The 13,144-nt window shown below is 48.6% G+C and overlaps 1 protein-coding gene across 1 annotated transcript; it reads right to left on the reverse strand.

The window, feature by feature from the left end:
• Positions 1-619: 619 nt before the first annotated feature.
• ZNF367 (zinc finger protein 367) lies at positions 620-7,366 on the reverse strand. Its single transcript, XM_059833849.1, has 5 exons — positions 7,019-7,366; positions 6,270-6,420; positions 4,396-4,515; positions 3,859-3,997; positions 620-3,262 (listed from the first exon to the last, which is right to left on the reverse strand). The coding sequence occupies exons 1-5, from the start codon at positions 7,364-7,366 to the stop codon at positions 3,022-3,024; spliced, it is 999 nt and encodes a 332-aa protein (XP_059689832.1). The 3' UTR covers positions 620-3,021.
• Between the last annotated feature and the right edge of the window lie 5,778 nt (positions 7,367-13,144).

Genomic DNA, 13,144 nt, shown 5'->3' on the forward strand with positions numbered 1-13,144 from the left:
GATCCCGCGGCCGCGCCTCCCCTCGCCTCCGGGGGGGCGCTGCCGCCCGGCGCCCGCGGCCCTCCGCCAGCGCCGGCCCACCGCCACCGCGGCCTTCCGGGGCTCGGCCAGAAGGGAAGGTGCGCGGGGTACGGCGTGCCGCCGCCTCCGGGGGACGCCACGCCAGCAGGGCTGCTCCCGAGGCGCGCCGGTACCCTCTGCCGCCCTCCGGCAGCAGCTTGCTTTGCTTTTAAATCAGCCTCACGGGAAGGGAGTTCAGCGTCTCCGAGCACTCGCCCTCGAAGAGGGGAGGCGTTCAAAGCAGGCGAAGGCGGACGGCCGGGCAGGGCTGCGGCCCACCCCCGGCCAGCATGGCTTCCACGGGCCCCGGCCCCCTCCGCGCAGGGGCAGGGGCTGCCACAGCAGACCGGCCCTGGACATGGCTTCAAAGGAACTCCCCCGAGTTTGCCAAGATCTAGAAACGCTCTAAAAAAGTTGCGTGTGTCAACTTCCAACAGCCAGGGAAAACAAACACCTTCGTGCTCTGCGGCAAGTCAGGCTGACGGGATGACAGAAACAGGGAACAGCCCAAGCATTTAACAATTACCAAACACAGTACACACGAAACTTGAAAATTAAAACCAGTTTTTATTCAAAGCATCTATTAAAATGACAGCACATCCACTCTTCTGCTGTTAAGTCACACCAAACTACAACTTAATCTTCCGAAGCACTGAGCACTTCAAGATTTCTTGTATGTAATCACTTCTTAATAAAAAGCAATCTTCCACATCTCAATTTTTTTTTTTTACTTGGTATTTTACCCAAAACTTGGCACAACACAAAACTGCTTCAGCTGTCTGAATTTTGTCTACAGCCAAGTACAATTCAGTGTACTTGTTACACTTGAAGAAATACTCTGCAAGTTGCCTGAAGCATTACAGCTGACTGGGAAAAACACACACAAACAAACAACAACAAAAAAATCAATCCTAATGAATAAGTTACAACTCCAGTCTGCAACTGGCTGGTAATTACACAGTCTTATGCCCCGTGAAATATACTCAGGAGCAATCCTGAGTTACAACAGATGTACACTCATTTTGGGATCAGACTATTTGCATGCAGCCAACTGAACAGTCAAAAGCATGTAACTTATTTGAGAAACTCCAAATCTACACATGCAAATTACCAGTTTTACATAGGCTAAGAAGCCTAGAACAACTACAGTGTTTTTAAGCCTACAAGATTTAAACCAGAAACAAGTGAGCCTGATGTCAGCTAAGTTTAGGAGCTGAAAGCAAAAGTTAAACCGTATCACTGGTGCAAAATTACTTACATTCAATGAAAGTGATTTTTTTTTTTAATTATTCAATTACTCTTCAGTTAAGTGCATCAATACATGATTTAAATGAACTGGGTTAATGAGATTTTCAACCACAACAAGTTATCAGTGAGAACATAATCCATCAGTTGCAGTTTCTGGTGTAAAATCATGCTACTTTTCTGGAACAGCTGTACACATCTGGTCAATCTGTATCAAGTGACTGATAAAATGATTTCTTCCTCTTTTTTAAGTGAAAGGGAAAGTGGCTTCCCTTCTCATCTGAATTTCCTGACCTTCAACGAGGAAGGAGTTAAAGCAAGCAGGTCAGTACATACAAATTATTAATATCCCCTAAAGCAGTAGCTTAATAAAAAAAACCAACAAAACCACACAACAAGAAGTCCAATCTGAAAACAATGTTTCATTAGCATATTAGAAATCTCTGGTTGCCTTCAAAGCAAAATACGGAAAAAGATCACCGTGAGACAATGCTATTTGAAAGTATACAACATTCACTAAGTGACAAGATATCCTGCTAAACATTTTATATCAGCATCTGAGTACTAGGCAGCATTCTGTAACTTCATTTATTTGGGAAATACATGAAATCACACTGTTAACACACTTGTAACTATCTTTGGAAGCCTATTTTCTAGTTGTATAGTGAGTATTTTTCTGCAGTGTTTAATTGATAGCTGTGCTACAGTTAGTGAACACAAAATGGGCATGTTATCCTGAAGTAAAGCAATAAGGTGGCTTTATGCACAGAAAGTACGGAGGCTTCTATTTGCTAATAATCATATAAAAGCAATACTTTAAAACTTAGTGTTTGCTAATAGGAGATCTAGAATAGTTTACTACAAATCCATACCACCCTGTAAATACCCCCTTTATTAACAAAATCAAGTGCCAAATCACACAGGGTCCAAAAATACCTGAAAAAAGAATTACCAATTGTTTACCTTTGTCTAGACTTTGCAAGACTAATCATTTTCAGATAAACCCAACAATGTGCAAAAGTTCCTAACATCACATGTCAGGAATAACAACAAGTGCTACCAAGAGATTCTGCTGAAATCAGATCAGAAAACGTAGAACAGCAAAGTCAAGCCTCATACCTTGAGCAGTCACAGTGAAGATCCTGAATGATCTTACAGTTTCCTGCCTGAAGCAGTTTCTTCCCCTCTACAAGTTGAGATAACTAGGCTTTGCCTTCTGCCTCAGTGATACTAGGTAAAGATATACTGACATTAGAAAAACACGGTTTCATTGCTGCTGAACAGTATCTTCAGACCTACCACTTAATATAAATTTGCTTAAATAGTCAGATAAATACTTTCCTTTTTGTCAGCCTTCTTTGGCCACGTGTACCATTCTGCTAATCACGAACACTTTATTCAGAAAGTGCTTCCTATGAAAACTGCTTCAAATAAATGAGTTAACCTTGCAAAATCTAGCTTCCCACAGCACGTAAATTTGTCAACCCTGCATTATGCAGTCCCATATTTACAAAATACTTAGAAACTTTACATCTGTCTTTTTCCTTACAAAAAGTGCAATTCTCTCACCCCATGTTATGGGGCAACAACATTCTTCATAAATTCTACAGAATAGCAGCCTATGATAAGCAAATAAGGTGCTTAGCTTATGCCCAGGATCTAACTGGTTCAGTACCACCAGGAAGTACATCCTGTGTAGGCAGACTCTCTTCCTATCTACTGTCGCAGCGGTGCCACAGCTAGGTTTGCAAGCTCAATGAGAGCCAGCGCACCATGCATGCGTTCACGCTGTTCCTGGAGGCGGCGGCGGCGAGCAGCTGAATGAGCGCTGTTTTTCTCTTCATCATCCTCTTCATCAGATTGAAGATACTCCATTGGGTCCTGCTGTTCCTGATCCGTTTTCTGGATTGTTTTAGTTTTCAAAGCAGGAGCACGCTGTTCTCTGGTCTCCCAGTACCTACAAAATCAAATGCAGGGAATGCTTTTAAAATACATACAACTGACTCACACACCAACAATTCAAAGCTGGCAAAAACCTCCCAAGCACTAGCTTGCATCCGACTAAGCACTGCATTTGGCTTTATCTTTCAGCCCTTATGTGGTAGTATTTAAGCTGTCAGAAACCTCCTTTATTCAGTATTTTAAGTGTGAGGTGCCCAAGTGAACACCTGTGAGGGACTTCTCCTCTACACGGGTGTTCCCAGCAGGCATTTCTCCCTAGGCATACACAATTGTTGCCCCTCATACAGATGCATAATTCAGCAAGACTGTAGCACTAAGTAATGAGGTATTAGCAGGTGTTGATCAAGCAAAGACAAGCATTTAAGCAGAGAATAAAAACAAACAAACAAAACAATAAGAGAAAGTCTTATGAGGAACTTTGTCTTGACCAGGAGTTCACACTTCTTTAAGGAAAGGCAAGGCCTGGCTGATTTGTACTGGAGGAACAGCTGGTTTTGGTTTGTTGGGGTTTTTTTGCCCCTAAGAATAAAATGCTTTCTCAGACCATCCTTACAAGTATTTAGAGAAAGATGACACCATGAGGGAGCTTACTTTGCTAGCCACTCAGCCACAGCTTTATTGTCAGCCGTCTGCTTCTTACTCAGCCTGTCTGTGAGCTCTTCCCTCTTCAGTCGGGCATACGGATGTTTGGGGCAATGACGGTTTGCATGCGTGAATCTGCTTAAACAGCCTTAAAAAACATGAAGTGACAATTGTTACAGAGAGCAGCCAACCAACGAGTAAGCGTAATATCTGTGGGATGAAGATGCTGCCAAATCCAACCTTCTTCACTCACAAAACCCTAGGTTTGGTTGAAAACAGCAAGGTCTAGTTGCAAGGTTCATAACACGCCCCATCACTTTAAACATTAGTATCAACTGACAGAATTACTGATAACCTACTTACATAATAACGTATGCAATCTTTAGATACATTATTTGCATGATTATGCAGATTCTGTGTGGCTCCTCCCTTCCTTAGAAGGAACTCCAAAATTAAAATCCAAATTTGCCATGTGAACATGCATACATTTCCAGTACTAGACTGACCCTAGTTCTGAAAGCTGCAAATTGTTCTCTGGTGGCTCACCATTCTCTGAGCAGACGAAAGGTTTCTCCCCTGTGTGGAGACGCTGGTGAGTTTTGAGCTGCCCACTCTGAACAAAGGCTTTCCCGCAATCTGGGTAGTCACACAAATAAGGCCTTTCACCTTAAAAATAATAACAGAACAGATTTAGGAAAGCTGTATATAAAAGAATAGTCATAGTATCCAGTGGTGGTCCCTGGCTTGAGCCTTAAATAAGCAAGCTCTCCTTTTACCCACTGAGATGCTTGCACCTGCTTAAAAAGCCCTGTTGTACTAAATAGCAGAGATCCACTTTTACTCCAAACAGATTTTTACTTTGAAGTACATGCGCAATGCTACTGGATAATACAATTCTTTCCACAGGAGGAAAAAAAACACCACCAAAATTATGTTTTTCCTTGTCATATTTTCTGATTTATGCCTCTTGCACAGCACTACATAAGCTTTGTCCCCTGAAACTATGCACCTATAGAGCAAGAAATATATGAAGTGAATGAGTAAATTGACAAGTAATGTAATTCAAGTTGTAACCAGATAAATTTTATCCTTAACATAGCCTGAACTAGGGTAAAAATCACTGAGGTTAACAGTATAGTAACATATGAAGTTGTAGGAATATCTCATTAGGGAAGACTATTTGAGAAAAGCTGTAATGGATAAGTGGAGGTCACAAGAGAAACTTATTCCAGACTTAAGCCAAGAAAGTTTCCTTAGGCCAGTCATCAAGGAAGACTTCCCCATGCAAACTGCAATGAGAAGAACAGAGATAGCAGGTGTGTCCTCCCTCAAGAGGATCCGACTGCATGCAACTATGCGAAAGCATGCCATGCCACGGCTCAGGAAGGACAAGACGAGGGTGATGCTGACTTACTAAGTCAGAGGAGTAACACCCGGGTAAGCTCTGCTCAGTTAAGTAGTTCATACAAGTTCAACACCTAATACAACCAAGTGAAATAAAAACATCTTTTGACCAAAGTGCATGAGGAAACTGCTGTTTAATACTAGTATCTAGATTAGTCTTAGTGACTTGAGTCAGAAAAAGAGACCATGGGATCGAAGGTTTTTCCAGGGTTTTGGTTGGTTGGTTTGGGTGTTTGGGGGGAGTGTTGGTGGGCGTATCCATATTGTGAGCTACATTAGTTCACCCTTCATTGCAAATACAGAGTCCTGTTGGAACAACAAAAAACCCCACATTTGCTTGCTTTAAAAAACCCAGCATCTCCTGTTCAGTTCAAGCTTAGATAGGTATTGCATTGATCCTACATTTCAACTTAACCGTGAGTTACAATTCAGTAAATTAGTGTGGCCACCTCCATCCCAGAAAATTAATTCCAGGTGGTGGAAGAGACAACTGGATGGTGATTTTAAGCATTTGAACTCTTTTCTCAACACATAAGCTACACTTCTAGGGTGTTACACTGCCCAAGTTACCAGCTACTTTTTAAGTTACTTCTCTTAAGTACTTTTTAAAACTTGCACGTGTGAAGAATACACCAGCAAGAAGGAAACAAATCACAAAGAAGCAGTCAGAATGAGAAGTGCTACCACGTACAGAGCACCAAGCTCAAGAAAAGTTCTCCCTCATACAAAGTAAGCCTGTGACAGCTGCAGATAAAATATTTACGTGATTTGCCTATACCACTATAGCCTAAATTGCTGCTACGCTTTCCCATGACAAACAGGGTTACAAAGGCTTTGATTGCACTAGCAATTAGAAGAAAAGTACAACTGATTTTAACAGTTACAATAAAATATTAACAGGTCGAGTCTGTTGGGTTTTTTTTGTGGTTTCGGGTTTTTTTTTTTTTTTTTTTAATTCCTTCCCTGCTGCTTCCTAAGCTGCTCACACCAGCTATTCACACCTTCCCTTTACTCACCAGTATGAGTTCGTTTGTGGGCCTGCAGCGATTTCTCTCGCGGAAAGACCCTGTTGCAGATATTGCAACGTATTCTGCTGGAAGAGTGCTCCCCTTCATTGATCAGGTCACGGACGGTGTCTGCTCTGGGCCGGCCACGCCTTATCCCATCCTGCATTGGAATAATGACAGAACTGAACTCCCGCTCGCTCCGCCTCCGCCGTTCAGCCAAACCCCGCAACTTTTCCTGAAGCGACTTTTAAGGGGCGGGTGCAACCGAGGGCCGGTGCCGCGACGGTGTCAGCCATTTAGCCGTTCACCGAAGCAGGGCGTGCCGAGCCCCCGCCGAGCTCGCTCCGGACGGCCGGGCTGCGGCCGGCAAGGGCGGCGGGGTGGGGGACCGCCGGGCACCGCCAGCGCTCTGACGTGCGCTCCGCGAAACGGGGACGAACGGACAAAACAGCAGGCAACTTCCCTTCTTCTTTAATTTCAAACGGCGGGGAGGAGGGGCAGCGGCGCCGCGCGCCGCGCCGCTCCCCGCCCCGCGCCGCGCCGCTCCCGGCCCCGCCTTCCCCCGCCCCCCCGGCCCCCGCCGGGCGGCACCGGGGCGCGCGCGCCGCTGCCGGAAGTGACTTCACTTTAAATCTCCAGGCGGAGGCGGGGGAGGGGCACCCGGCGCGGAGTCACCCTTTAACTCCGCCGCCCGCCCGCCCGCCCCGCCGCAGGGCCGCCCGCCGCCGCCGCCCGCCCCGCCCCGGCCCCGCACTCACCTTCAGGTGCAGGTGCCTGCCGCCGCCGCCGCCCGGGCTCCCCGCCTCCTCCTCGTCCCCGGCGGGGGCTCTGCCCACTCCCCCGCGGGGCGGCGGGAGGGCCGAGGGGGCGGCGGCGCCGCCGGGGCTGAGGGTCACGTTGTGGGCGTTCTCGCCCCAGCGCCAGGGGTAGACCATGAAGTCGCTGAAGCCGGGGCTGGTGGGGACGGGCGGGGCGGGCGCCGGCTCCTCGCCGCCCCCCCGCAAGGAGGGTTTGATCGGGGTGGTTTTGATAACGGAAACCAGGACGCGCTTCGGGGAGTCCTGGCAAAAAATTACTGGGGGGCCCGGCGGCAGCCGCTCCGCCATTGCCGACCCCTCGCGGGCACCGGCGCGGGAAGGAGGGTGAGGGAGCAGCGGCGCTGCGCGGCGGCTCAGCCCCGCTGTCCGAGCCCGCGTCCCGGGATGGGGGTGTGGAGCGGCACGGAGGCCCCGCGGCCGCCGCCACCTGTCGCCGCCCGGGTCCGCCTCAGCCGCTCATCGCCGGGGACGGCGGCTCCAGGCGGGGTCTCGGTGCCTCCCCCCCCCCCTCCGCGGCCACCCCCGAGCGGATCCGCAAAGTCAGCGGCAGCCCCCGGCCATAGCAACGGCCGGGATGAAGCAGCCGCAGCCTCCCCGCACCTTTCCGAAGTGGCGCCGGCCCCGCTGGCAGCCCCGGTCCCGGCGATGCCCGACGAGGAGCCGCCGCGACCCCTCCGTGCCCACAGCCCAGGCCGAGCCCCAGATTTTCCCGCGTTACATTTCGCGCCTGGGCGTAACCAATCACCCAACCCGGCGCTGGCGTCACGGAGCGGCGGTTCCCGACGACCAACCGCTAGGCGGGGAAGTCAGAAGTCCCGCCCCCGAGGGCGGGGTCCGAGCGGGACGCGGATTCGCTTTCGCCGCCCTATTGGACAGGCTCCCGGCTCAGCGGCGGCATTCGAAACTGAGTGGGCTCGCGGGCCGGTGGGGCCGTCCTGCCCCGCCCCGGCTCCCGGCCTCGGAGGAGACGCTGATTGGCCCGCCGCGGAGGGGGAGGGGGGAGGAGGCGGGGCTGGCGAGCCTGGGCAGGCTTGGCGCGCGCTGCCTGCGGCCGGGCTGCCTGGGCCAATGGCCGCGGCAGCGCAGGGGTATTGGCGCGCCCGGCTCGCGGCGCATCACGTGCGCCGTTTAAAGGGGCCGCCGCGCGGGGCAGCGCTGCCCGCCCCGGCCGTGCGGCGCCCGCTGCGGCAGGGCCCGGCGGCGGCGGCTTCGCTTTTCCGCGGCGGGGGGAGCCCTTCCCCTGCCGCGGCTCTGCCCTCAGCGACGGGCGGAGCTGGGAGCGCAGTTGCCGGCGGGGAGGGCTCCCTCGTGAGGTGCGGCCGCCGCCGCGGCGCTGGGAGGGCGGGAGGGCGCCGTGGAGGGGGCGGCGCCGCCGCCGTTGTGGCGCTGGCGGGGCGCGCGGAGAGACGCCCCGTGCAGCGGCGGCCCCCCGCGGTGGTTAGCGGCGCGGAGCCGGGGCTGCGCGCCCCCGCAGGCGTTCGCCGCCGGCAGCGCGGCCTGGCGGGGGTCCTGCAGCCCGCGGGGCTGTCCTGCCGGGGCTGTCCGGCCCGGCGGCCCCAGCGGCGCCCCCGCCGTGTTGCTGCAGAGCAACAGGCACCCGTCCCCGGAGCGTGCGAAGTGGGTAGGAGATGTGCCAAAGGGCGGCGGGGGCTGCCGCGAGTCGGGAGCTGCAGGAGGTTTTTCAGGCACGTGGTATTAAAAGTTTGTGCAGGTTACTAATTTTAGTGTATGACTCTTCGAGGGGTGGGTGGTTTGGGTTTTTTTTTTTCTCTCAATCTGATGCAGCAGTTTAGGTATTTTTACTGCGATTACTGAAACGGGATCTTAAAATCTAGATTTCCATCCTCTGAAACCGAGAGCCGATCCAGTTCTGCAGCCGGTTAGCACAAAGCACTGCGCGCAGGGAAGCTGCAGGTCCGCTTGGGCCACAGGAAAAGGGGATTTCTGTCGGCTGTAACCCATCGGCGTGAGTAAGAGGTGTGTGGCTGCTCTGTGAAAGATCTGGTGGTAGCAGGGAATGATTTGGAAACACGATGGCGTACACTGATCTGACTTTAGGTGGTAAAAACATGGAACAGGTGGTATGTTCAGTTTTTAAAAATGCAAGTAGCCGCTGTGCCTCATTTACTGAATCCTTTGGAAATCTCGTTACTTGAAACTCAAAAGGCTCTAGCTTTATCAGATACAGCAGTACTTCATTTATTTTATGCTGGTTTTCTGCATTTTTTAAGCAGTAGATCTCACTGTTCTAAAGCAGGAGCACATTTCTCGGCACTTGGTGTGGGCCTTTTATGCTGAAGCTAACTAGTAGCATTACATTAACATGCTACTTTTGCCTCACTGTCTTACCATCACATTGAGTTTTACTGACTATTTAGTTATAGGTTGTGAAATAAGTAACTCACATTTCTTACACTAACAGCTACATTTTGAGACAAATATCAAGAGCACAGAGAAGCCACGAGGCTGTAAAAATGGTGCAAGGTTTTTTCCCCCCATTCTGCTTTGTTCACTGCAGTTTGTACTGTAGGCTGCTGCCCTGTAAGAGTGTTAGCAATCATCACTGCTGACAGGAACAGGAAAGTCAGGGGAGACCAAATTTGCAGCGTATAACTACTAACTAACCCACCTCTCGATAATGGGAATCTCTACCAGTTCTTCCAACGTAGAGACTGTAGTACTGGACTGCAGTATTAAGTATCCCTCCAGACATAGGCAGACTTTTTATTATAAATTACAGTTCAGTTTGTCACAACTATCCTTTTCAACTAACTGAAAAAGCCCCTGATTTTTGCTTAGGTAAATTAGTGTTGGTAGTCATGGTGCCCCAGCTTCTCAAACTCAGTGTTGCGTGTCAAAGTCCTACCACTACTGTGCCAGGTCAGGCCATACCTACCAGGCCAGAAAAACACTACAACCTGTAATTTTTGTTTCCAAAATGAGCAAACAGGTTTCCACATGCTTAGATCTGACCCAGTTAAAAAGCTTCAGCCCTAAAAATAACCCATGGAAGAAAGTTCCGGTAGGAGAACAATGTTGTAGAGGAGTGGTAATACAGAAAGATGTGTTAAAATCTATTTGCGAAAAAAAATGACTCGTGTTAAAATAATTGCATCCCTAAACCAAACTGTGAATACCCTTCATAACTTTCCAAAGCTACACGACTGATGCTTCAAGTAGTACATGTAGCTGATGAGGAACTCCAGTGACCGATGGAATTAATGTTATGATTGGGTACATAAAATTGTAGATACTGTGAATGGTGCAATGCATTGCGAGTAACTGAGTATTTCCATACTTACCCTATGCCACCTCAGTGTACACATTAAATTTTGTAATGACACTCAAAGGCCTGGCAGCAGGTTAACTTCTTTACATGGATCTTGTAAATTTTTCTAATGCTAAAGAATAGATCTTTGTTAATGGAGGCAGCTCAAGAGAAGGAAGAGGTGAGCTGATGCCACTTCCGATATTTTAACTGCTCTGAACAGTAGTGTTTCATGTAGTAATAACAGTGACCCAAAAGAGAGAAGTGACCTCTCTGTCCAGATCCTGCTCCTGGAAGAGGAAACTTGCACGCAGAATGCACGTGGCCTAAAGGGCTTAAAACACTGCTTTTCAGTACATACAGCCATATGTATTAAACCAATAGTTCATGTAACATGATGTAAAACCAGTTCTAAATTAATCATCTGAGCTATAGTATCTTAACAATATTAAATATGTTCGCTCTTTATAGTACTTTGATGCTATGCTGCTAGCTTAATGTATAAAAGCATTAATATTTCAGTGTTAGTGTAGAAACAAGAAAAAGTTCTCTCTGAGAGGTAAAGGACGAAGATAATGAAAGATTATACAACCTATAATCAGATCAAATCCTACTTATTATTACAACAAAGCATACCTTTTATTACACACAACATAATACAGAAATAGTGAAAGGATAGGGAGCATGAATTCAACAGAAAACAAGGAAAAAGAACCTGTGTTCTAGCTGGCTGGTTGGACTCAGGAAGGACATCGTGATTCAGGAGTTGGAGGATAATAAACTCTTTTAGAAATAAAAAGTACAACAGTTAACTCTCTGAGGTGGGTAAATGCTGTATTTCTCCAACTGAAACAGAACACAAATATATGATAAATGAAGAGGGAGGAAGATACTTTGTCTCTCTGAAGCATGCTTCAACCATTTCTAGTGATATTCCAAAGATCAAACGAGAAAAATTTGAGACAGTGATGGCCTTTAGGTAGGTAACAGCAAATACTTAGTCATACTGCAAGTAACTTTATTGTATGTTGTAATACGGATTTATATAATAACTTATAAATAGACATAATATCTTTTATCTAAGCGTTTATTACTACATTTTCCAAGTTGCTTTATCTCAAATCAATACATCAAGACAATAAAATGGCTTATGTTAATAGCTCACTTGAGGTCAGCTACTCAGTGTTCCAGAGGGAAGGACACAGCATGAGGTAAGCATGCCCATAACAAAGATAATTTCCTATTTCTTCCTGTGAAGGTGATGGAAGAATAGTAGTCATCATAAGCAGGTCCGTCTTCAGTGACATAGCTCTTTACTGCTTAGCTTAAAATTTCATGTAGCCAATTGAATTCAGTAGAATTACGCTGCTGGAAAATGTACGTGATGGCTAGATCCACTAAGTGATGCAGTGTTACCCTCTCTACCTGTTTGGGTGCCCTGTGCCAGAATGGGACCTTGAGGCCTGCGGTGGGTTCAAGATGTTTCTACTCCAGGCAGGGAAGATTCAGGCACTACAGAATGAGATTCATGTCCGGGGGTGAGTGGCTGTAGGAAGGGTGAGGGACAGGATGCCCCTCACTGGTGATTAAATGGTTAGCTGTAAAGGTCAGAGGAACATCATACTCTATTCACAATTCTCTGTCTCTTGTTATTGGGCACCTTTGCCCTTTAAAAAAGAATGAAGCAAGGGATCTTTTGGTAAAGGTGCCATATTCCATATCTATACCTGCTTGGGAAGCTTGTATAGGGCTGCTGTTGTTGCGCGCATCAAAAATCCACTTGCAGAGAGAACCTGGGTGGGGGAGTAACTTTGGCAGGCACCCTCATCTTGACTGAAATAAGATGAGTAATCTGCTGTCAGAAGGGTTAGGCATCTGTGGTCACCGCTGCGAATGCGAGAGTCGGGCTTTGCGTGCAAATACGTAGTCATACCAGATCCATCACTGCTACTTATTAAGTGTGAAAATCCAGGCAGAGTCAGAGAATCACAGAATCACTAAGGTTGGAAAAGACCTGTAAGATCATCAAGTCCAACCATCAACCAAAAAAAACCACCACCATACCCATTAAGCCATGTCCCACAATGCCACGTCCACACGTTCCTTGAACATCTCCAGGGATGGTGACTCCACCACTTCCCTGGGCAGTTTATTCCTGTGCCTCACCACTCTTCTCAGTAAAGAAATTTTTCCTAATACCCAGTCTGAATCCCCACTGGCGCAACTTGAGGCCATTTCCTCTCGTCCTGTCACTTGTCACTTGGGAGAAGAGACCAACACCCACCTCTCTGCAACCCCCTTTCAGGTAGTTGTAGAGAGCGATGAGGTCTCCCCTCAGCCTCCTCTTCTCCAGACTGAACAACCCCAGCTCCCTCAGCCGCTCCTCATCAGACTTGTGCTCCAGACCCCTCACCAGCTTTGTTGCCCTTCTCTGGACACGCTCCAGCACCTCAATGTCCTTCTTGTAGTGAGGGGCCCAAAACTGAACACAGTATTCGAGGTGCAGCCTCACCAGTGCCGAGTACAGGGGCACGATCACCTCCCTGCTCCTGCTGGCCACACCATTTCTGATACAGGCCAGGATGCCATTGGCCTTCTTGGCCACCTGGGCACACTGCTGGCTCATATTCATCCGGCTGTCAATCAACACCCCCAGGTCCTTTTCTGCAGGGCAGCTTTCCAGCCACTCATCCCCAAGCCTGTAGCGTTGTCTGGGGTTGTTGTGACCCAAGTGCAGGACCCGGCACTTGGCCTTGTTGAACTTCATCCAATTGGCCTCGGCCCATTGATCCAGCCTG

Source organism: Gavia stellata, chromosome Z (genome assembly GCF_030936135.1).
Source record: "Gavia stellata isolate bGavSte3 chromosome Z, bGavSte3.hap2, whole genome shotgun sequence".
Taxonomy (NCBI): domain Eukaryota; kingdom Metazoa; phylum Chordata; class Aves; order Gaviiformes; family Gaviidae; genus Gavia; species Gavia stellata.